Raw genomic sequence first — 24,135 nt, 5'->3', positions numbered from 1 at the left:
GGTAGCCCAATATATCTAATCCATTATATATAATCCCATCAATATAGTCCAATATACCGTATTTTCCGGCGTATAAAACGACATTTTAACCCAGGAAAATCTTATACGCCCAGTCGTCTTATACACCAGAAAATACGGTAGTTCCTAAAGGCTGTGGTGGGCACCCCTAACCTAAAACAGTCCCCTTTCACACAGCTCCTGCCCAGCTCTGCCCAGAAGGTGCTCAAATATGTTTTAACTGAGGAAATAAGTAAATATCTGGAATTTTGCTGGACAAATCCTTCCCTTGGTTTAAACTTGGAATGAGCAAGAGCTTATTTTCAATCCCAAGCAGTAATACATGAATTTAATTAATTTTCCTTTTGTGTGACTAAGTTGATCAAATACTCTCCTGAAAACGCAGCTTGATAGGAAAGAGGGGTGAGAAGAGAGAGAATGTCGAGGTTTGGGTACTGATGGGAGAGGGGGACAGGGAAGGCCACCAACCGGAGCAAAGGGAACGTGGGGTGGAGGGATGCACATCCAGGCTCCGCCCAGTCACAAGGTTTCCCACAGCTATCACACACTAGGTGAGGAGATTTGGAGGTGTCACTCCAGCATCTTGCTCCTGGTTTCCGGTTAGAGAAAGGATTTTCAACCGGTGTGCCATGAGAACTTTTAAAATATGCAATACCTGAAATGCCTGACTGTTTAGTCAGGGGCACTGACCTCGTTTCCCCTAGATTGTCAAATAAAAAATTAACAGCAGCTAAAACAATAATAACTGTCCAGTGTGAATGAATCAAAATGATACCTATTGTTTTTGTCAGATCAGCAAAAAATATAAGACCTTTTTGGTGGCTGCAGAATTTTAGTAATAAGTTTATGTATGCCATGAGATGAAAAAGATTGAAAATTGTTGGGCCAAAGCACAGACAGTGGCCCCTGATTTCTGCTTTCCCACTGATGTTTAGTTTCTTCAGTCAGCTTCCCGGGAAGTAGGCTCAGAGGCAGAGATTTGCCTGCGGGAGATTTTTAGGGGTGTGCTCTCAGGAACAACAAATGCCAGGGAGGGAAGGAAGAAGGCAGAATTGGGCGGTTGGGACAGCTGAGCTGGAATATTGTCCTAGAGGCCTTGGCTGATTCTATGGGACTGCTGAAGTTGGGTGACCCTTCAAAAATATCCTAAAGTGAGGCAAGGAGCTCAGGTTTTTGTACCCCTTCATCTGACTGGCCCTGAGAGGGGCTGTAGCTTGGCTGAGGCAGCTCCCTTCTTCCAAGGACAATCCCAGCTTGGGTTTAGCTGTGAGCCATCAGCCACTCCTCCCCGATGGGAAGTGAGTGTCTCCCTGGGTCCTGAAGGAGAGACCTGGGCCACACCCCTGCAGCCACCGCAGTTAGGCATGAAGATTGGACTGGATGCCACTCTGCAAAATGTGACCAAATGATTCTTCTTTTCCATGTACTTTCCTTCCCACCTCTTTCCATCCTTTCCTCTTAATTCAGCAGAAGCTGGCTTTCTATTTACACTGTGATTCTGAGCAATTTACTTAACTTATCTAAGCCTTAGTTTCTTCCTCTGCAAAATGCTAATAAAAGAATAACAGCTTTGCCCTGGCGGGGTGACTCAGGTGGATGGAGTATCATCCTGTACACCAAAAGCTTTCGGGTTCAATTCCTTGTCAGGGCACATACTTAGGTTTTGGGTTTGACCCCTGGTTGGGGTGCGTATGGGAGGCAGCCAATTGATGTTTATCTCTCTTATCAATGTTTCTCTCTCCCTCCCTTCCTCTCTCTCCAAAATCAATAAACATATTCTCGGGTGAGGATTGAAAAACAAACAACTCTTAAAAAAAAAAAGCTTCTATCTTAGGGTAATATGAAAAAGTATATATGGTGCTTGGCAAAGAGTATACTCACCAAGTGGTAGTTCCTGTTATAATTGGTCAAGAAATGGTGGAAATAGCAGTGGAGGAGGCTAAGATCTGATGGCTAATCATTCCTTTTACTTCTCTTTCACGTACTGTCTTAACTCATTCCGAATGCTATAACCAAAATACTATAAAATGGGTGACTTATAAACAACACACATTTATTTCTCACAGTTCTGAAGGCTGGGAAGTCCAAGGCAGGCCTGCTCTTTTTCTGTGAGGGCCCACTTTCTGTTCATAGACAACCATCTTTCCCCTGTGTCTTCACGTGGCTGAAGGGACAAGGGGTCTCTCTGGGGCCTCTTTATAAGGCACTAATCCCTTTTAGGTGGGCTCTATCCTCATAACTAATCACATCCCAAAGACCTGCCTCCTAATACCATCATTTTGGGTTTAGGGTTTCAACATATGAATTTGGGAAGACACAACCATTCATTGTGGTTGGGGTTGGATTCAGTCCATAGTACTTTACCTCTGTCATCAATTTATTGTGTTTGAAAAGTGGATCCACAAACTAAGCTCTATTTTTTTTTTAAATCACTTCTGTGTTAACTAACTTTTTGAACATTTAAAAAAGTTACATTCATTTTAATTCATAAGTATTCATGGAACATCTGTGTGCAGAGCATTGTATTAGACCATGATGATCATAGTCTTGTCCTTGAAGGTTCCTCCTGGTGATCAGAGAGATAACACAATCACAGAAAGTATACAATGCACCACTCACTATGCCCAATGCATGGCTGGTCTGAGAATGTTCTTCTAATTAGGTAGTTCTAAGCCAGGTCTTTGAGGAGATAGGTCATGGCAGTGGATTAGTTGAAAGAAGAGAAGAGACTATTCCTGGTGGAGGTGATAATACGTTCAATGGAACAGAGAAAAGAATTGCCAACCATATAACAAAAGCAAGACAAATTGATTGATTGGAGAGGAAAGGATGAGGTTGGAATAAGGAAAGATAAGACTGGAGAGGGGTAAGGAATGTGGTTGGGGTTGGATAGAGCCTTGAGGTCTAACTGGTCTGAGGACCTAGATTTAATAAGCAGGGCTCTCTCAAGGGACTCCGAGGCTTCTCTGGGGTTTAAGGGGCAAGAGAACGGTTCTGGAATCAGTAGTAGATATCACAATTTTAAAGGAGGCCACTTATCCCAGGCCAGAATCCCTGGGATAAGTACTTGTTTGGATGTGCTGAAGTATAAAATCATGTAAGGAACACACTAGATGAGTGCCTGATGAGAAATGGAGATGCAGAATACCGAAAGATATCCGATCACAGACAGGGAGAATTTCATGGGACAGGCAGGGTTTAAACTGGAAATGCAACTAGCAACATATTTTATTGTTTTAGTTGGTGAAGGGGCTGCCACGATTGCTGCCTTTTGGGTTTTCAAAGGGCTCAAAGACCCAACATAACCATCTGTAGACTATGCCCGCCCGGGCATGTGTCAGGGTGTGGAGTTGTGGTATATGGGCACTAATTGAGAATTGTGGTTTCACAATTGTTCATAAGTGTGTTCCTCTCTGCTCCAGAGCAAATCAGCCTCTTTCACAGACACTCAACTCTTGACTTTATGCTAAGCCTGCCAGCAAAGATGTTAATTAGCAGTAGATTACACCCCCCCCCCCCCTCCGCCGGCACTTCCTTTGGTGATGCACACACCTGATCTCTAGAAACTGGAATGAGACCTACTAGTTTCATTCAAGGCACTGAGCATCTGCCAGGTGGTAATGACATTCAGTTCCCAACAGTCTCAGCCAAACTTAAACTGGCTGACCTAGATTACCCTCCGAGTTTCTTTTAAATGAATCCTTCACTTTGCTCTAAGTGGGGGGCCTCCTTGGTTCTTGGCTCCTCTGTGTACTGCCTAGTGCTCTTAGGAATTCTTACTTCTCTGCCTTTGTCTATTAATTTTTTAATTCTTTGTAAGGAAAGGCAGCTTCTAGGAGGTCTGTCATTTTGTTACACAGCCCTGATAATAGACTAAAAACAAACAAAAAAAAGGACATTTCAGAACGTGTTAAACAGTGATCTTTTGATGAGTAAGTCAGGGCTCTGTTTGTGTTGGAGAAATGGGAGATACTGTATTGTTACCTTTATTTTCGTTTCTGCATCTGGGGTTCAGATAATGGATCACAGAAGAGTTTATTGTACATCCTTTGACATTATCAAATAATGTTTTTAATAGTATGAAATAACCTGGAAGAATGTGCATAAAGTGAGATTAAGTGAAAAAAGCCAAATTGAAGTAGCATTGAGTACACGATTATAACTTTATAGTACTACAAATTTATGAATTAAAGAAATAGATTAAAGTAAAACATACCAAATAGAAAGTAAAACATACCAAAATATAAATAAGGCTGTATTTAGACAGAGAGATGTAGCTTTTAACTTAATGGCGTAGTTATTACTTCTATGCTGTGTTTTTAAATTTTTAAAATACAATTTATAATAATTATAACATTTATACAATTGTATAATAAAAATAATATTTATTAGAAAAAATAATCTGGCATCAGATCTTTCTATTTCAAACCGAGGAGGCTGAAGAAACTTCAAGAAGGAGTCTAGTTACTAAGTGATGTCTGAAAGTTCTATTTCATTCATTCCCTGTAATTACCTCCATCTACAAAAGAAGCTTGGTGATCTCACGCCTTTGTGGTTTTTAAAATAGCTTAAGAAATGAAGATTGTAAGGTCATAATTCTGCAGCCTGGAGCCCAAAGTGTGAGCAGCACCTTTGTCTAAGCAACGAAAAGGTGCCTGCGCCGGCACTGCAGGTGACAGGGCAGGAGCACAGGAAATCCGCTCAAGCCCAGCCTCACACTCTCAGGCCTCGGGTTTCTTCTCACGTGTTTGATCTGAGCCAACCGGATGATCTCACTTTGGATCTCTTCTTGCTTTCGAATTCTGTGACACTGCACCTGCCTATTTGTGTGCTGCGCTCTATACCCAAATCTGGGGATTGTAACAGGAGAAGGATGTGAACCTTCATTTTTAAAATCCTGGTCATGCTTTATCCTGATCATCTTCAGAGTGGGGATGAGTTCAGCTACGTTAAGGAGGTACCTCCAGAGACCCGCTCACCCTAGAGCAGGAGAGGCAAAGTCCCGAATTGCCTGTTCCCGAGTCTTCTCTCTCTCCTTCCCCCTTTTCAACAACCAACCCAGATGTCATTGCTGTCTCTGTCTCTTGTCACTGGCTACGTGTATGGCCTTTGGGTCAGGAAGATCTTGGTTCAAATCCCTACTCTGCTACTTGCTGGCTGTCTGACCTTTGGCGAATTCCTTGAATCCCCAGAGGCTCAGTCTTCTTATCTGGAACTGAGCCGGCTACTACTGCACTCCTCCCAGTTGGTGGGGGATGGAGGGAGATCACCTATATAAGGCACTGCCCAGGGTTTGGCAATAAGCTGTAATTTCTCCCACCTAGTGGAGGCTACCTCTTCCACCTCCCAAGTGTCTCATCCAGCCAGCCCTGGGCCCGAGCACAGCAGTTGTCAGAGCACCATCGGGGCGCAGCTCTGATGATTAGAGCCTCCTTTATAGTGAGCTGAAACCTGTCTTCCTGTGACCGCTCAGCCACTGGTTTGCACTGGAATTATCTATATACACCTAAAGAAAAGAGGAGATAAAAGTTCATTTCAATTCCGCTTTGTAATCAGCAGTTACTTAATCTCTTATGAGTAGCTGAATAAAACGATTTTTTTTTCTAATTAACTATAGTAAATTGAAAGAGCACTGAACACAGGAAAAAGAGGGCTAAGCTTTAGTCCTGGCTCTGCCACTAAAAAATAATTTTGCACCCTAGCCAGTTAGGCTCATTGGATAGAGTGTCGGCCCTTGGACTGAAGGGTCTGGGGTTCAGTTCCCATCAAGGGCACGTAGTTCGGTTGAAGGCTTGATCCCTGGCCCTGGTCTCTCTCACATTCATGTTTCTCTCACTCTGTCTCTCTGTCTCCTTTCCCCTGTCTCTAAAAAAGAAAACCAGTGGCCCTAGTTGGTTTGGCTCAATGGATAGAGCATTGGCCTTCGGACTGAAGGGTTCCAGGTTCGATTCCAGTAAAGGGCACATGCCTGGGTTTCCGGCTCGATCCCCAGTAGGGGGCGTGCAGGAGGCAGCTGACCAATGATGTTTCAATCTCTCCCTCTCCCTTCCTCTCTGAAATCAATAAAAATATTTTTAAAAACCCAATGGAAAAATATCCTCGGGTGAGTATTAACAACAACAACAACAACAAACTATTTTGCACCAAATAAGTCATTTCAACCATGTGGGCCTCATTTACCTCATCTGAAAAAGGAGCGATTATATTACATAGTAGCGATTATATAGCAGCGATGATAAGTCAATTTCATCTCACATTTCATCTTTGATTGATTGGCAGTGATTTCCCACAGGCAATATTGAAAGGGAATTGGGGGTGGGGGAGGGTGTGCATTCTGAACTCAATTAGTGATGTCTGCCAAGAATATGGGAGGATGTTTTGGCAACATTGGGGCCACATATTTGCCATATGAAGAGAGGTCTAATCTACTTATGGTTTTAAATTCTCTTAATTAACAAACTGACTATATCAACATGTTTGCTTACTACTATCTTCTATAGACTCAACATCATGCTTATGTAAACAACAGAAGCTAGTCTCTGAGTAAGAGTCAAATGGCATATAGTGCAGCTGTACAGTGGGGACTTGGAGAAAGGAGAGCCGCTGGAATCCAGGGCAGTAGAGTGAAAACTTTGTGGAGGAAGTGAATATTAGGCTGCAGAGAGGCCTGGATAAAAATTAGTGGGGGGAGGGAGGGAGAGGCGTACTTTGCAGGTGAAGGGAACAGTATAAAGAAAGAGCACTGAACACAGAGAAAGGAGGGGAATGGCAGGGAGGTAAGGGGTAACGGGAATCAAATGCTTGGTGACAGATGGAAACCAAACTTTTGGTGGCGAGCATGCTATAGTGTATACAGATATCAAATGATAATGCTGTGCAGCTGAAACTTACATAATGTTCTTAACCAATGTTAACCTCAATAAAAATTAAAAATTTAGCCCGACTGGTGTGGCTTAATGGTTGAGCATTGACCTATGAACCAGGAGGTCACGGTTCAATTCCTGGTCAGGGCACATGCCTGGGTTGTGGGCTTGATCCCCAGTGTGGGGCCTGTAGGAGGCAGCCAATCAATGATTCTCTCTCATCATTGATGTTTCTATCTTTCTCTCCCTCTCCCTTCATCTCTGAAATCAATTAAAAAAATTTTTTTTTTAATTAAAAATGTTAAAAAAGAAAGAAAGCCCTTAAACACCAGTAAGTGCAGTCCTCCCTGCCTGCATTAGTAAGTGCTAATACATCGGGGTAGCTGACAGGCTACAGACTGATCAGGGGAGTCAGTGAGAGCTCGAGGACTTTAGACCTGACCTAAGAGCCCACTGGACAATGTATTAACCTCCCCAACAACCCCGAGTTTGGGTATCATTGGTCTTATCTCAGTTTGACACAGGAGGAAGCTGAGACTTCCAGAAATTAGTAACCTGCTTCTGTCACACCTCTGTAGACGGGGGAGAGATGGGGCTCGTGTGTGGGCCCAACAATCACGCTCTTATTCGGTGATGAATCATTGTCTCTGGGGGCACATTGGCTTCACTGGGCGGAGACAGGGAAATCGGCAGGAAAGGAGAACGTGATTCACGTGTGCAGATTTGGAAATGCTGACGTTGGACGCCTGGTGAAAACGGCAGCAGGCGGTGGCCTGACTGGAGACGGGGCCTGAGTGTGCGTTCAGGACCCGCGCCTGGTGAAGCAGTGAGAGCAAACAGGCTTCCCGGGAGACGCCGTGCCAAGGACACCCAAGGAGGAAGCCAAGCCCACATTTCAAAAGTGTTTTCGAGAAGCCTGGTGGGTTTCGTGTGCCCAAAAATGTCTTCGTAATTTGAACTCTTCAAAGAGAATGTTATAAAAACAAAACTTTATTTCCAGATGGTGGAATTTGAGGAGGAAAAGGATTTAAAGAAAAGAATCTTAAAGAGTTGACGTCTCTGCTCTTGACAAATGACCTTCCCATTTTTATTTGGGGGACGGAGATGTTTTTGAATTACGGGATCCCGTAAAAGCCTCTGAAAGCAGTGATCGTTCTTGCTTTTTCCAACCGATCCCTTCCCGAGCTTAATTGTTTTCACATTTATGAACAATCTTAAATTCAGATGCATTTCAGCTTAGGCATTTTTCATCCCAGACATTCATCCCTGTCCGTTTCCTGGCGAACATTTCTAATGTTTCCTGTGAGATTATGTTCTCTCATCCATTCGTTTTGCCGTCAGTCTCCTGCCAAGTGAGAGAGTCTTCCGTCCACGGGAAGGGGCCTGGGAAAGAAAGGAGGGAAGGAGGCACGGCTTTGGTCAGAGATGTTTGGTTGCAGCAAGTCACAGAGAGTTTCCTTTGCAAGGGACTAGAAGACTGAGTGGCTGGGAAGGGGAGTAGGAAGCCACAGTGGGCCCCTTCCTACGACCGTGGCATGCTTGCCTGCGGACCCAAGCCTCCCCCTCCACTCCCAGCGCTGATCTGTGTGGTGAGCCTGCTCCAACTCTATGTAGTAGGAATGGCAGAGCCTGAAGGAAATGCAGTTTGTTGGTTTGTTTGTTTGCTTAATTAACCAGCCTCCTCCCTTTTCCTCTCCCTCCACAAAAATATTTTGTTTTTCAGGAGCATTTTAGATATAAACAACTCTTTTCCTTCAGACTCTCCTATTTTTTCCTGAGAGTCTCCTTTCTTTTTTTCTTTTGTTAATTCTCACCTGAGACTATTTTTCCATTGATGTTTAGGGAGACTGGGAGAGGGAAAGACAGAGAGAAACACTGATATGAGAGAAACACATTGATTGATTGCCTCCTGCATGTGCCCCGACCAGGGCCCAGGCCAAGAAGGAGCCCACAACCAAGGTACATGCCCTTGACCAGAATCGAACCTGGGAGACCCTTTAGTCTGCAGACCAACGCTCCATCCACTGAGCTAAACAGGCTAGGGCTCTCCTTTCTTCTAAAATATCTAAATATGTTCATTCTTTTCTAAGGGATGCCAATTTTATATAAATTAAAAATTCCCCTATTAACTCTATTTGTCATCACTGACTCCAAACCCCCACATTCATTTATTTATACACATGGATACATACATGTATGCACACATATGTACTAAACAATCCTTTATAGTAAAACCCTAATATGCAAATCAACCAAACAGTGGAACGACCGGTGGAACAAATGGTCGCTATGACACACACTGACAACCAGGGGGCAGATGCTCCCTGAGAGGGAGGCGACTGGCGGCTGCGATCAGGGGGTGGAGCCGGCCAGCAAGTGGTGCCTGGCTGCCAGCCAAGTCGGGTGCCAACAGGGTCCCCCCTCCCTCCACCCCCTCCACCCCCCGATCGCCCTACCAGCTGGTTGCCCCACAAATGGCCCTGATCACTGGCCAGGCCTAGGGACCCTACCCTATATATTGGGAACAGTCTCCTAGATTTAAAAATTAAAACCTGGCAAGGCTACTCTAACACTGAAAAAACAGGATGATGCAGCAATGACATGCATGGACTCTGGCTTGCACATTTTGTGGTCAGCCCTGATTCTGACACTTATAACTGTGTGACAAAGCCAATTACTTAATTTCTCTCTGCTTCAGTTTTCCCACCCATAAGATGGGGAAATGGTACTACTGCCTCAGAAGCATCATGTTATGTAGTACTTTTTATAATGAGGGCAAAAAAATGTAGCTGCCCATACAACAGCAAGATGCCATTCACCTATATGAAAAGTATGGTCACTGGTGCATGCAGCATCCCGGATTGTGAGAGGGATGTCTGACTGCCTGTTTAGGCCCGACATCCTCTGAGGGGTCCCAGATTACGAGAGGGCGCATGCCAGGCTGAGGCCCCCCACCCTACCCCTGTGCACAAATTTGGTGCACCAGGCCTCTAATACCTTATATTTTATCTTTCCATGGTCTTAAAATTCCTGGAAATGTTCATTTAGTAGATTCTTCCAGAACTTCTTTGGAACTATTCTGAAACTCAGTTGATGCCTTGAAACTAGCTAACCCAAGGGCCCTCAGAGTCCAGGGTATCCTCTAACCTCTGTACCTTTGTTATTTCAAATTGGCGTCCTTGAACTTCAAGAGATACCCAACCAAGTTCCCTGGGACTTTAAGGTCAGGTGGTGTGTGTAGAATGGACAATGGCCAACCCACATCCTTCAAAGCACATTTCCAGTCCTTCCCTGAATATCAGGCACCCTGCTTGTGTTTTCTCACTTAATCCTTGTAACAATCCTGTGTGTTAAGCACTATCAGATCTGTTTACCCACAGGAAATGGAGGCTCAGGGGAGTTGTGCTAGTTCGGTTGGAGATGCAATTTCACACCAACAGGAGGAATACCCTGTATTGACTGGGCCTTCACAGAGAGCATAGGACTCATAAGGCACCTGTCAAAGCAACACTGAGCTCTAGTGCTGTCTCTGAGTCCTGCCTGGCTTCACTGGGAAAGAAACAGCTGCATCATCCCAGCGGGGAGTAAGGGTTTCTGTTCGCATCATTTTGGCCAGATGCACTGCAGCAGGGGGAGCTATGTGCACCTCTCCCAGTCACCTGCAGGCTCCCGGGGAGACTGGGTCTTGCCTCATCCGATGAGGGGTATCTTGGTGTGGCAACAGCAGTAACACAGACAGCAAGATGCCCTGTCGCCTCAGGCTGTCAACCAGAGGCCATGTGGGTCCTCTTTATCTCTGGGGCCTATTGGGTGGAGTCTGGACTTTTCCTGAGAGTTGCCAGGCACTCAGGGACTGGGCTACTGGGCACCAATAAATGTCCCATAAAATCCTATAAAAATAAATGTATCTTTAAAAACCAATAATGCACTTACATGTCAAACATGGTATTTGCACTTACGTTCAAATCCTGCATTATAAGCTAGGTGTATCATCTTGCTTTATATTTAAGGCCCACAGGCTTCTACTGAATCAGGAGACAAACTGGTGAGCAAAGAAAGCAATTCTTGTAACCGTCGAGGGATGCAGTTCCCCCCCAAAAAGAATTGTCGTAAAGACTCTTAGCAAGAGGGAGATGAAGTAATATTCCCAGAGTGAGGATATAAGTCACCACCTGTGGAGGCTTTTCCCCATCTCCTTCGTGACCCTACCACTGATCCTTCTGTGGAAGAATGATCTAGAGGCCTCTCCGTCACAGTAAGTGGTTTTGTGGGAAAGAATAGAAGAAATAGGTTGCAGAGACACTAAATTAAGTGTGTGGGCCATTGGGTGTTTCTCACCTGTGTCTCTGGTAGCCACAATAGCTAGCAAGCTGCACCATATTGTTACATGAGTCCAGTTATTTTTGTTGTCTTTATTTTTTTTAGTCCGTATTTACCCCGACAGGTTAAACGCATTCAGTTGACCTACGTGGGAGCTGTAGGCACTTTATGTTGGAACGTTCTATTTGAGGTAGAAGCAGGGGAAAGAATTAGGCAGAATTGATTGTTGACGGGCCTTATGCGATTCCCACTTTTCTGAAACAGAACATCCTTCTTCCTCGGCTACCATTAACCTCTATTTAGAACAGAGTAAATCACTGGGCTCAGAATTTATGGTATACAGTAAGGCCTGCTGGTACACAGCTTGTCTTTCCACCAAATGTCGTTATTCAAAGTGTGAACACAGTGTCCCAGGACAATTTCGCATTCTTATTGATGGCCGCTCGCTGCCCCGAACCCTCCGTGGGTTTTACCGGGTAACGCATCGCGGTCCCCCGGGCCGCCTCTTACAGAACTGCTTCACCGGCTGCCGAAAGCTTCCCGCCAGCTCTGCTGAGGGTCAAATAAATAGATTATGGGGGGTTTTGTTGTTACTGCTTTTTTTCTCTTTTGTACCTAGGAAAGAACTATTCTTTGGGAGTCTGAGTGATCCACAGATTGAGCTTTTTGCATTCTCATGGCTCTGGCATTCTAAGTTCCGCTTTAAACCTTCTTCAGAGCTGGTGGAGGAAGAAGAGGGCTAGCAGTTTGACAAGGGAAATCTGGCATTGGGAGCTCTGCTGCCTCCTCCGGGGCTGAGATGAAGAGGGGCGGCTGCAGAGGAGGGCCCGGCCCTGAGTGCGGCAGAGGCTGGAGGGGCGGGCGGAAGGCTGGTCCTGGTGATGAGAGCTAACGAACCTCCCTGCCCACCTCACTCCTGGCACGCCTGCCACACTCCTGCGTTAACTACCCCGGCACTCAGAGTTGATCAGGGCATCCCAGGAAGCCCTGGCCTTGATCTGAAAGAGTGCAGTGTACACCCGTGGAAGAAGTAATTATGAACTAGATGTCTGTTCTTACCGAGAGATGAGGAGAAGGGAGGATCTGGCTCTAGTATATTCCTCATCTTCAGAAGGATGTCAGGTAGTTAATGCTGTTTTCCAAATGAGAAACCCAAGAATGGGGGAGGAGCGACAGAGGTGTGTGAGACCCAGGCTGGCCTTAGAAGCTGCTGCGTTTGAAATATCAGGAGAGAAAAGACAAGGCAGGGAGAGAAACGAGGACTGTGCTTCTGAGATAAGCCGCCTCCCAGATACAAGTCCCTCCCCCACTTTCTCCTCATTAATGAAAGGAGCGCACACAGGCAGGGGCTCTAGGGCTTATGCAGAAGGTGGGTCCTTTGGGATTTGCGATTCTCCTGCCACCTTCAGCGGAGGGAGAGTGACATAAAGTTTAAGGCGTGTCTTTCCGATCTCAGGGAGCCCCATCATTTTGTTTGTCAATTGAGTCCTAGACAAAGTCTGGATTAGAATTCTCCAGGCCTCCATTTCAAATCCTTGAAACAGAGCCAAGACTGACTATTCGGAATCACAGCAGTGCCCGCAGTTCAAACGTGTGGAGTAGCTGCTTGTCAGCCTGCTCGTCCAGGGACAGCAGGGACTCTGGAGCTTTCGTGAGAGCCAACACTTGTTGAGAATTAATAATCTCCTGTGTTTATCCTGCAGCTATTCACCACGTTTAACAAGAGTGTGTGGGACTCCACAGGTCCCGCCTGGCGTTGGGATGGGCAGGGATATACTAGCTTTGGTTTCAGGGGACAAAAACAAGCCCTTAACAAAGTTGAAAAGCAGATAACTTTCTCTTAGCCCACCTCCCTCTTTTCTCAATGGCCATCTGCTCTCTTGTGAGGAATTACTAACCCCCACCTAAGCCAGCGTTTACTGCGCATGCCCAGCAGTAGGCTATGTCTGTGCCTGTGAGTTCTGTTGTTTTCCTCATTTCACTCAAGAGGGAAGATGCTGCTGAGGTTTCCGGGGTGAAGTGACCCACCAGCGGCTACAGAGCCAGGTGGGCTGTGGGAAATCTTTATATTTCAGCTTATCTTTTCCAACCCCTCCTACAGCAGCCCTTCCAAGGTCAAACAAGCTCACGCTTACTCCCAGCCACGATGTGAAGTGACTATTAAGGTTTTTATGTGACGAACAGCTAAAATGGACTCCAAGACTTTGCCTCTTTAGACGGTTATATTTTAAACAAGACTGAAAGACAAAGAAGCCAGGGGGGTGGGACTGTGGGGTAGGGTTATCCTTAAAGCAGGGCCACCGAAGATTCCTCAAAACCTCGCAGGTGAGTGGCTGCAGGCAGAGCATTCCACAGCAGAGCTCCGTGCACAGAACTGACAGTTACTGGCTGAGTAAGACCCAGGTCCTGTTCCCATCACGTGCAAGAAGAGCACACGGAAGGCTGCTTTGGTTCACGTTAGTGTCTCCTATTGACGAACCATCAGCCTTATCCACCAACTCCACGTAGGCAGCTGTAAATCCGAAATGCCCACGGTTCCTAGGTCAGGATTTGGTTTTTGGTTCTATAGAACACTTGGATTTAGGACACATTCTCACATGAAGAGAAATGAGAATATGTCCTACAGTTCATGGAAAATTATGGATGGCTCTATTTTGTCCGTGTTTGTAATTAATGAGACACGAAGGTGAGCTCGTCACGTTGTTTTTCACCACAATGTCTTCATGATGTTTTTGTCTTGTTTGTCCTTGCACATCATTTTAGTGCCAACATACTTTTGGATGATCAGTTTCAACCCAAACTCACTGATTTCGCCATGGCACACTTCCGACCCCACCTGGAGCCTCAGAGCGCCACCATAAGCATGAGCAGTGGCAGCAGTAACCATCTGTGGTACATGCCGGAAGAGTACATCAGGCAGGGCAAGCTGTCCACTAAAACAGATGTCTACAGCTTTGGCATCGTAAGTACCGACAATGCTCTCAATTGAGTGGGACATTTGAAACCTGGTTGATTTTATTAACCAATGTCATGCAACAAATGATCTCCTGTTACTCATTGTGTTATACGTTAATTTTGAGTAATCAATCAGTAATAAAATATAAATTCATTAATTGGAATGAACTTTATTCATTGTTAAGGTTACTAGCCACCACTAATATGTGGATGTAGTTAATGTACGTAAGTGACTTCCTGTGTGTCCTTTGTAGGTGATAATGGAAGTTCTGACCGGTTGTAAAGTGGTGTTGGATGACCCAAAGCACATTCAGCTGGTAAGACTTGTCCTCCTCTCTGCACCGGGGCCACCTTTCTGATAGAGTTGTAAATGAGGTTGTCTTCTCCTCCTAGAGGGATCTCCTGATGGAATTGATGGAGAAGAGAGGCCTCGATTCGTGTGTCTCATTTCTAGATAAGAAAGTGTTTCCCTGCCCTCGGAATTTTTCTGCCAAGCTCTTCTCTTTGGCGGGCCAGTGTGCTGCAACACGGGCAAAATTAAGACCATCAATGGATGAAGTACGTATGCACACAGTTTTATTAAAAACTGAATCCACAGAACCATGGAAAATCTAAATTGGATAAATGTGTATCTAAGTAAATTCTTTATTAATGAGACAAATCCAGCCCCCCAAATAGAATTCTCATCTAATAGATAGCTTTTCTAGGTCGAAATGTCGCATCATCAGGTACCCTAGTAGAGGTCATTCTTGGGTGGAACCAGGGAACCACAAACATTTTAAGGAAGAGACATAGTAATTGGGAGATAATATTTTATTCAACCTTCATTAAGAGATCTGCCCATTAAAAATGCAGTGTGTATTCCCCTTATTGTTTTTTTTATTCATCTGTCCATCTATTTAATCATCCATTCATTTATTTGTTTACAATAAACAAATATTTATTTAGTGCCTACTTTGCAAGGGCCAGATGTTGTGCTGGGTGCTGGGGATACTGCAGTGATTAAGATACAGTCACTGCCCTCAAGCCCACTATCCACAGGGAGCGTGACCTCAGGAAACATGAGATTCAGGACAGAAAGATAAGGATCCTGGTAGATGGGAGCATGGAATTAGTACATTCTAGCTGATTGAAGTCAAGGAAGCTTCTTGATGGAGGGGCCAGTGGAGGTAGGCCCTGAAGAACAGGGTGGATTTAGGCAGCCATAAGGATGGACGGACATTCTAGGGATAGAATATACACCTGCAAAGGCTCAGAGGGCTGGATTTCATGTGGCTAAGACCACAGGTAGTTCTGTTTCTGTGAGATGGTGGGGAAGGAAAAGCTGCAGGGTTGTAATAGAAGGTTCCAGGTGATAGAGCAGGGTGGGGAACCTTTTTTCTGCCAAGGGCCATTTAGATATTTATAGCATCATTTGAGGGCCATATAAAATTATCAACTTAAAAATTAGCCTGCTGCCCTCTAAAATCAATAAAAACATATTTTTTTAAAATGGTAAGAGATTCACCCCAGGTCAAAAAGTAATGGTAGCAAATCTAGGCCTAAGGTCAGGTCTCTTGATATTCAATTCAATGCAGTTTCTTTTATCCTTTGCTTCAAGTCACTTAATTTACTCATTAAAACGAAGGGTTTAGCTAATCTTTAATACCTTCTCATTCAAAATTCTGTAGTAGAACTGATTTCATGAAAACAAAAGCACAGTCCTTCACAGGTAGACAGGAAAAGGGTAAAAGGAGAGGTAGGTCAAGCTTAACTCGATGTTTGCTTACTTCTTGGTTAATTAGGTCCTACCTACTCTCGAAAGCACTCAAGCCAGCTTATACTTTGCTGAAGATCCTCCCACCTCACTCAGGTCTTTCAGATGTCCTTCTCCTCTGTTCTTGGATAACGTGCCAAGTATTCCAGTGGAAGATGATGAAAGACAGAACAGACAGCCTCTGCTTCATGATAAACATTTGAGAAAAGAGAGAATGGCTCAGAAAATCCCTTTTGAATGCAGCCAGTCTGAGGTTACTTATCTGGGCTTTGACGGGAAGACGGGGAGTAAGAGAAATGAGGACGCTTGCAAACTGCCCAGTTCTCCTCGTGAAGAATGTTGGCCTCCAAAGCACGCGGCACCAGCCTGGGATTCAGGGGCTTCCGGTGTAGATGCGGACCCTTCTGCAGAAGCTGCAGGCCACTCTCACAGGAGCAGGCCTGTGGAGACCAGCTGTTCCAGTGAATTTGTCTGGTATGAATGTAAGCAGGACAAAAAGGAATCCATTTTACCAGAAGATAAAGAAGATGGCAAGTATTATCCAGGCACTTGAGTACAGGTGCCATCTTGGGAAGACATTGCCTTCGTAAGTAATGCCCTGAGGATGATCCATGTGACCTTGGCAATGAGGATCAACAATCTGGACGATCCCATTCTTTGCTCTCCAACTTGCAAAACAGGGGGCCTTAAATGTGTGTTTTATCGGGTAATCACCTCAGATCAAACCTAGGCTAAATGAGAGCCATTCGTGATTACTCAAGATCATGGGCTCTGACTTTGGACAAACAAAGCAATCAAAACCTCCCCAAACGAGACTGGATTCTAATGTCCTTCACGGCATTTATCTGAGCCCTCAGAGCCTCATTCTGCTATGTGTGTTCAGTTGGATTCCATTGTTGGGTGTAGCTTGCCTGTGAAGTCGTAGGAAATGTCTAGTTTATAAATATTAATAGTTGCCCTTTAAAGAATTGCCTTTCCATGTATATTGATTGACCCGTGGCAGTTCCCTGTTCATCTCTATCAAGCTTGCCTGTGTGCAGATGAGCCAGGCTCACCCTCGGCTATGACATGGTCTCTGCAGAGAGCGGATTCTTGCACAAGATCTGTAGGCTGTATTTAAACTCTTAGGATAACTTATCACATAGAATACAATTGTTGACTGTTATTACTGGTACACGTTCTTTTTTTTTACAAACTTAGGTACCTATTATATCCTAAGTAGGATGTATGAAATTTAAATCAAGTCATTTCTGTTTCTGAGAAAATGGCTGGTCAGAAGAGCCTAGGTCTGCTTTTTGATTCTGTACCTTCCAGCTCGATGCTTTTGCTCCTGCTGTGTCCTGTATCTCTCCCTCTTACAATCTTAGCAATCCTTCAGGGCCCAGCAGAACTGCATCCTCCCGGAGACTTCCCTAATCTCTCCAGCCAGAAGTACTCACTTTATCAGCATTTCCATAGCAATATTTTTGTATTTACATTTTATACTCGTCACTTTCTGAATGATACCAAAGTTGCGTGTGCCATCTTCTCTCTCTGACCAGGCTTGTAAACTTCCTGTATTAGTTTTCTACTGTTGCTGTAACGAATCATCACAGACTGAGTGGGCTAAAACAAAGTAGGTTAATTATTTTGCGGTTCTGGAGGTCAAAAGTCCGTGGCATTCCTTCTGGAGGCTTTAGGTGCAGATTCGTTCCCTCACTTATTCAGGCTCCTGCCTTCCTTGGCTTCTGGCCTCTTCATCCTCAAAGCCAGTAGCGTAGCATCTTTGAATCTAGATCTCCCTTTCTCTCTGACTTCTTCTTTATCACCTATTTCTCATACTTGGGCCCTCCTGCCTCTCTCTTATAAGGATCCTTGTGATTGCATTGGGTCCTCACAGATAATCCAGGAAAATCTCTGCATCTCAAGATCCGTAATTTAATCACATCTGCGATGTCTCTTTTCTTCTGTAAAGTAATATATCCGAAGGTTTCTTAGGACATGGACATCTTTGGGGACCATTGCTCTGTCACATTCCCTGAGTGTGCAGGGGCCACCTCTTCAAGGCCTAGCATGTTATCCTATACAGAGCAAGTGTTTTCTTATAAGTCAAGTTGAATTAAATTATCTCTGTGAATTTACTCAAAAATTCAGCTACAGTAAATGCTGTTGAGTAAATTAACAAAGTGGGGATAATGATTGTCTTCTGACGATGGATAGAAATACTCAAGAAAACCATTTCCAGAGGATTTATAACTGCTCCCTCTTCAGGGCATGTATAATGAAAGGGTAGACCACGGCTTCAGAAGAATAGGTATCAGAGGAATAGGCACATGGCGTGTATGTTTGTGTGTGTGTGTGTGTGTGTGTGTGTGTGTGTGTGTGTGTGTGGTTGGGTTAGTCATAGATTAGAGTCCAGATTCAGGAACAACTAATCAAAAACAAGAAGTTATCAGGAATTAGCGTCAGGTTAGCAGACCAAGGTCAGAAATGTGGAGCTACAGTTCTGGGGCAAAAAGGATTTCATGGCAGAAAGTGAGCTTCAAAACACAATAAGCCTTAGTCTGATTGACAGGCCCAAAGCAGGCCCCAGGTAAGCAGTTAGGAGAGGCCATGCTCACGGGCAGGGGCAGGTCTGCCGGCCGGCCGGCTGTCCAGTGCTGTCTTCCACATGTGATCGCGATGTCTGTGTTCACAGTGCTCCCAAATGGTCCCTCTGCTAAGACTAGTAGGGGAGCAGGCTTGGACTTGACTTCATATGATTTCAATCTTGTGACCTGACCTGGTTGGCCACTCTTGATTATTCATGCTAATGAAAGGAAGCAGTAGAAGTCTTTGGCATTTGGATTTATAGTACGCAAACCATTCTGAGGCTGATTTAGCTTGTTTTATTTGAAAATAAAAAATAGCAAATGTGTTGATTATTTTATCAGTATTAATTTTATCCTTCCAGATTGGCAAATATGGGAGCAATTGACAAGAATATGGGCAAAAGGACATTCTTGTTCACTATTGGCTGGAGTGACAATTGGTATAACCTTTCTAAGAAGGCAATATGTCAATAAAGAATTGTTTAACAAAAAAAGAAGGCAATATGTATTAAAGTTGGCAATATGTATCAAAAGATTTAAACAACACACTTTTACCCAGCAATTTGTTTAGGAATTTATTCTAAACACTAGAGGCCTGGTGCATGAAAATTCATGCACTGGGGGGTTGGGGGGGTCCCTCAGTCTGGCCTGCCCCCTCTCACAGTCCGGGAGCCTTCAGGTGATGTCCTACTGATGGCTTAGGCCCGAGCCCAAGCCTCAGTCTGGCCTCCCTCTTTGGGAGGCAACCGGGCTAATCAGGTGAAGGCGCCACCCCTATCACCCCACTGCTGCTGCCACTGCTGGCCCCCATGGCTGCCGGCTCTTGGCCCTGCCAGCCCTTGGCCCTCACTTCTTAGTGCTGGCCCCACCCTCACCCCTGCCCACTGGTGAATGGGGGGGCGATCTGGGGCCAGGCTGGCTGGGGGAGGGGCTTGGGAGGTTGAGGCACAGCAGGTCACACCCATCCAGCCTCTGCAGAGGCATGGCACCGGGACCAGGCCCACGCGGCTGCCTCTGTGGCTGCCTCTGTGGAAGGGGCAGCACTGGGACCAGCACCGCGCAGCCCCCTCTCCCACGCCACCTCTGCAAAAGGGGCCGCGGCGCTGGACCAGCCCGTGCCGCCGCCTCTCCCATGCCACCTCTGCAAAAGGGGCCGCGGCACTGGACCAGCCCGTGCCGCCGCCTCTCCCATGCCGCTGGCCCTTGGCCCTCGCAGCTGCTGTGGCTTTGTCCAGAAGGACGTAAGGAAGACATCAGGTCTATCTGGTCTAATTAGCATATTACCCTTTTATTAGTATAGACTCCCTGAGTGTGCCTAGCATGTTATCCTATACAGAGTTAGTGTTTTCTTATAAGTCAAGTTGAATTAAATTATCAAGTGTGTAAATAAGATGGCAAAGATGTACTTTATGAGATTTATGATATTAACCTTTTGCACTCGGATGTCGAGATTAAAATTACTCTTTGAATGTATCAATAATTTGAAATATAAAAAAATCCAAATAAATAAGTTTGTATGAAAAGAAACTCCAGTTTTTTATTCTACTGCCGCGCTTTGTAAAATATGGGTTATTTAAAAAATTAAATCCCGAGTAGAATAAAGGAATCGAGAAAACAAGCGAGTGCAAAGGGTTAAAACATTGGAAACAGCCTAAATGTCCTTCAATAAAAGATGCGTTACATAAAGTGTAGCACACATATACAATTGACTTGTATGCAGCTGTCATTAAAGATTATTTAGATCATTGTTTATAACTCTGGAAATTTGTCACTGAAATATTATTGAATGAAAACTCAGACTCCAGAATAGCATGTTTAATATGGCCTCATTATAACACTGGATATTTTAAAATAATATATGTTTCATAGAGAGATCTTTGCCAAAAGGTTAATAATGGTTTTTTTCCAGCCTGTGGTATTTGGATGATCTTTACTTTCTTTAGACTTTTATGTATTTGAAATTTTTATAATGAGCATGTATCATTTTTATTTTCTGAAAACAATAAAGCTATTTTTATTTTGGAAAAAAAATCCTCAACCTTTCTATATTTGCTCCCCTCTTCGCTTAGTTGTGCCCTTGGTAACAACTGGCAACTAGCAATGCTGCTTCTATTCCATTGCCCTTTGTTCTTTCTGTCCTCAAAGCTTAGTGATTGGAGCTCCCACATAGATTTGTCTGGATCCTCTGAGTAACGAGTTTTGAGAGGCCTTATGAAAAAGCAATCCAAGAGGCAGAACTAGACAAATTGAAATACAAGATTGGACAATGGCCCTGGCTGGTGTGGCTCAGTTGGTTGGGCATTGTCCCGTGCACTGAAAGGTTGATGGTTTGATTCTGGTCAGGGCACATACTTGGGTTGTAGGCTCCATCTCCAGTAGGGGGTGTGCAGGAGGCAGCCGATAGCTGTTCCGCTCTCACATCAAGGTTTCTCTCTCTCTCTCTCTCTCTCTCAAAAAAAAATCAATAAAAATATCTTTAAAAAAAAAGAATGGATAACAGATTACAGTTCACAACTGAGAATACTTTATAATTAAATATTACTCAATTTTGGTAAAATCTTTAAAAATCACCCTTAGTATTTATACCTACAAATCATTATTTCAATGTGTAACTTATAGGTAAATTTTAACATCTTTGGGGAGAAAACATTTTCATCATAAAATATCCATTCTTCAGACTTGTGCCCCACTGTTCCCTTTAGCCCACATAAAAACTATAACTTGCTGAATTTAGTAGTCTTTGGGCTGTAGTTATCAGTTGAAACTTAAACTTGCAACAGTGCAGAGAAATGGTGACTAAATACAGTGTTTTTCTCTAGCAGGTAGAGGTGGAGTCCATGTAACAGTGTTAATGGGATTCACACTAATGCATTAGTTAAGGGGGAATAGCTACTATACTCCAGGCTAAAAAACCCAGTTCTAATGAATCCTATCTGGGGAGACTGTTTTGTGGACATAACTAAGTTACAGAGGGTGTCAATATGACCACAACAATAGCAAAACCCCCATTTCCTTGGCCAATCTAGCTAAAAGACAAATTAGAGCTGGCTTCTTAAGAGCATAACACAGACACAAATTTTGTTCTTTTGATACCAAATCCATGTGTTGGTGCTGCTTTTTTGTTTTCTGGAAGGGAAATGCCAGCTGTGCCATCACTGTGAGGATTTTAACAAGACAAGTTAAGAAATCTAATGAATGAACACAGTGTGAAATGGAGTTGTTCTGACAGCACGTTGGAGTGAGGTGTAAATAGCTTCTGCTGATCTTCTTAACCGGCCTAATCCCATTATTCACTAATGATAATTTCACGGCACTCTGAAAGTGTGTACACGCGAATTATAGTGCGCTTACCCAACCATTAAACATCGGGCCTGTGATATTTCTTTTTCTTTCATGTTAGTAGCACAGGATTTTTAAAAAGACCTGCAATGACTTTAACCGAGAGCAAATATTAATCTATGACCTGTTACTGTTTTTATTTTATATACCCTAGAGAAAAACGTAGGATTCCAGTATGCTCGAAAAGCCAAATATGCATGATTGTGTTAACTCGCTGCCGACAGCTCTGAGCCTGAGACAGGAGGCAGAGCAACCTCTGACATTCTCATTATGCATTTGTCTGGCAGTTAGAAGGGAAGAAATAATTCATGTCATTACTACTATCCTGTCTTGGCCATTAAACTGTATTTCTCTAATAAAAAATATTACCGTATTTTAGAAGACAGTCTGACATGCCCTCATCCTTCTCCCTATCTCATATCCTGGCATTATTGTTCCTTATTTTAACAGTCACTTGAGTGAACCAAGTAGCACCATCACATCCCAGTTAAAAGATCATCAATTACAGTGAAACTACACTTTCACTTCATCTCAGCCACTATTTCCAATGTGGTACTCTGAGCCTTATCACCACCTGCAAATGCTCACATCAGAAATCATAGCATGGCCCTGGCCAGCGTGCTCAGTGGTTAGAGCATCTGCCTGCCCACTGAAAGATCTTGGGTTCAAGGGCACAAACCTGGGTTGCAGGTTCGATCACCGGCCCTGTTCAGGGCAGATGCAGGAGGCAACCAATTGATGTGTCTCTCTCACATTGATGTTTCTCTCTCTCTCTCTCTCTCTCTCTCTCTCTATTCCTCTCTCTCTCTCTTCTTCTTCTCTCTCTCTCTCTCTCTCTTTCTCTCTCTCTCTCTCTGTCTCTCAAAATCAATGAAAAAAATATTCTCTAGGGAGGATTAACAAACAAAATAAATAAATCATAGCATGTTGTTCCTGACAACCTATTATATGATTTTTTTTTCTGGCCTATCAATGATCTCCTCCTCCTCCTCCTCCATATTCATGTTATTCTTTGCATAGGCTGGGCTGTGGGTTCACCTGCATCAGTGGAGAAACAGAGCCCCACTAGGTATTTCAAACAGATAGAATTTAATATTGGGAATTGGTTACCAAAGGGTTGGAAAGGAAAGGCTAGAAGAGAACAAAAAAGTGAAGTTAGAGATTAATAGCTACAGGAAGCCATTCTCACTCTCATGGATGAAGGAACCAGACCAGGCCCTGCTGAGGCTGCTGAGAACTTGCTGCTGCCATTGGAACGGTGCTGCCAAGGAGGACAGCAGCCTGCGGACTGCACTGCCCCTGCCCCTGCCCCTGCCCCTGCCCCTGCCTCTGCCCCTGCAGCTTCCCCTGCCCCTGCCCCTGCCCCACCCCTGCTGGCCCAGTGAGGAGCAGAGTGGAGCTTCTCCACTGTGTCCATGCTCCGCAGTGAGAAGTTAGCTCCAGGGGCATCTAGGAAATGCAGTCCCCTGAACTACAGGAAAGCACAGAAGCGCAGAGATGGAGCTCTGAGCCAACAGACAAAACCTACCCTTTGCCTGCTCAGCATTTATTCTCACCCTTTACCCTATATTAAACTTCTAGGAACAAGAGCAGGGTCACACAAATACCCCTTAAATAATTGAAGATGCTGTCACTTTCCCAAAAGAGAGCCACAAGGCCTCATCAGTCATTATTTCCATCTCTAGGTGACCTGCTCAAATTTGAATTTTCTTAGAATAAAGGTAATCATCAGTAATAATTCTTATCTATAATAATAAAAGCATAATATGCTAATTAGACCGGACAGCAGAACGACATTCTGGACGTCCTTCTGGACGAAGGTGAAGCAGCGGAGGGTGAGGCAGAGGCAGTTAGGGGCAATCAGGCAGGCAGGCAGAGGGGCTAGGGGCGATCAGGTAGGCAGGTAGGCGAGTGGTTAGGTGTGATGAGGCAGGCAGGTAGAGTGGTTAGGGGTGATCAGGCAGGTAGGCAGGTGAGTGGTTAGGAGCCAGCGATCCCGGATTGCAAGAGGGATGTCCAACTGCCAGCAGTCAGACATCCCCCAAGGCGTCCTGGATTGCGAGAGGGTGCAGGCTGGGCTGAGGGATGCCCCCTTCCCCCCACCCCCTGTGCATAAATTTCGTGTACCGGGCCTCTAGTATGATATAGAACAGTGGTTGGCAAACCACAGCTCGTGAGCCACACGCGGCTCTTTGGCCCCTTGAGTGTGGGTCTTCCACACAATACCATGTGTGGGCGCGCACATACAGTGCAATTGAAACTTCGTGGCCCATGCACAGAAGTCAGTTTTCGGCTCTCAAAAGAAATTTCAATC

General features: G+C 44.6%; 1 protein-coding gene across 1 annotated transcript in view; it reads left to right on the top strand.

Annotated features, from left to right (window-relative positions):
- IRAK3 (interleukin 1 receptor associated kinase 3) overlaps positions 1–17,272 on the top strand; it is a 60,697-nt gene extending 43,425 nt beyond the window's left edge. The window contains 4 exon segments of the mRNA XM_054718885.1: positions 13,965–14,163; positions 14,411–14,473; positions 14,550–14,714; positions 15,941–17,272. Coding sequence (XP_054574860.1) covers positions 13,965–14,163; positions 14,411–14,473; positions 14,550–14,714; positions 15,941–16,465 — 952 coding nt within the window. The 3' untranslated portion in view covers positions 16,466–17,272.
- Positions 17,273–24,135: the final 6,863 nt, after the last annotated feature.

The sequence above is a fragment of the Eptesicus fuscus genome, chromosome 7 (assembly GCF_027574615.1).
Source record: "Eptesicus fuscus isolate TK198812 chromosome 7, DD_ASM_mEF_20220401, whole genome shotgun sequence".
In the NCBI taxonomy this organism is placed as follows: domain Eukaryota; kingdom Metazoa; phylum Chordata; class Mammalia; order Chiroptera; family Vespertilionidae; genus Eptesicus; species Eptesicus fuscus.
This window is presented reverse-complemented; position numbering and strand designations above follow the sequence as displayed.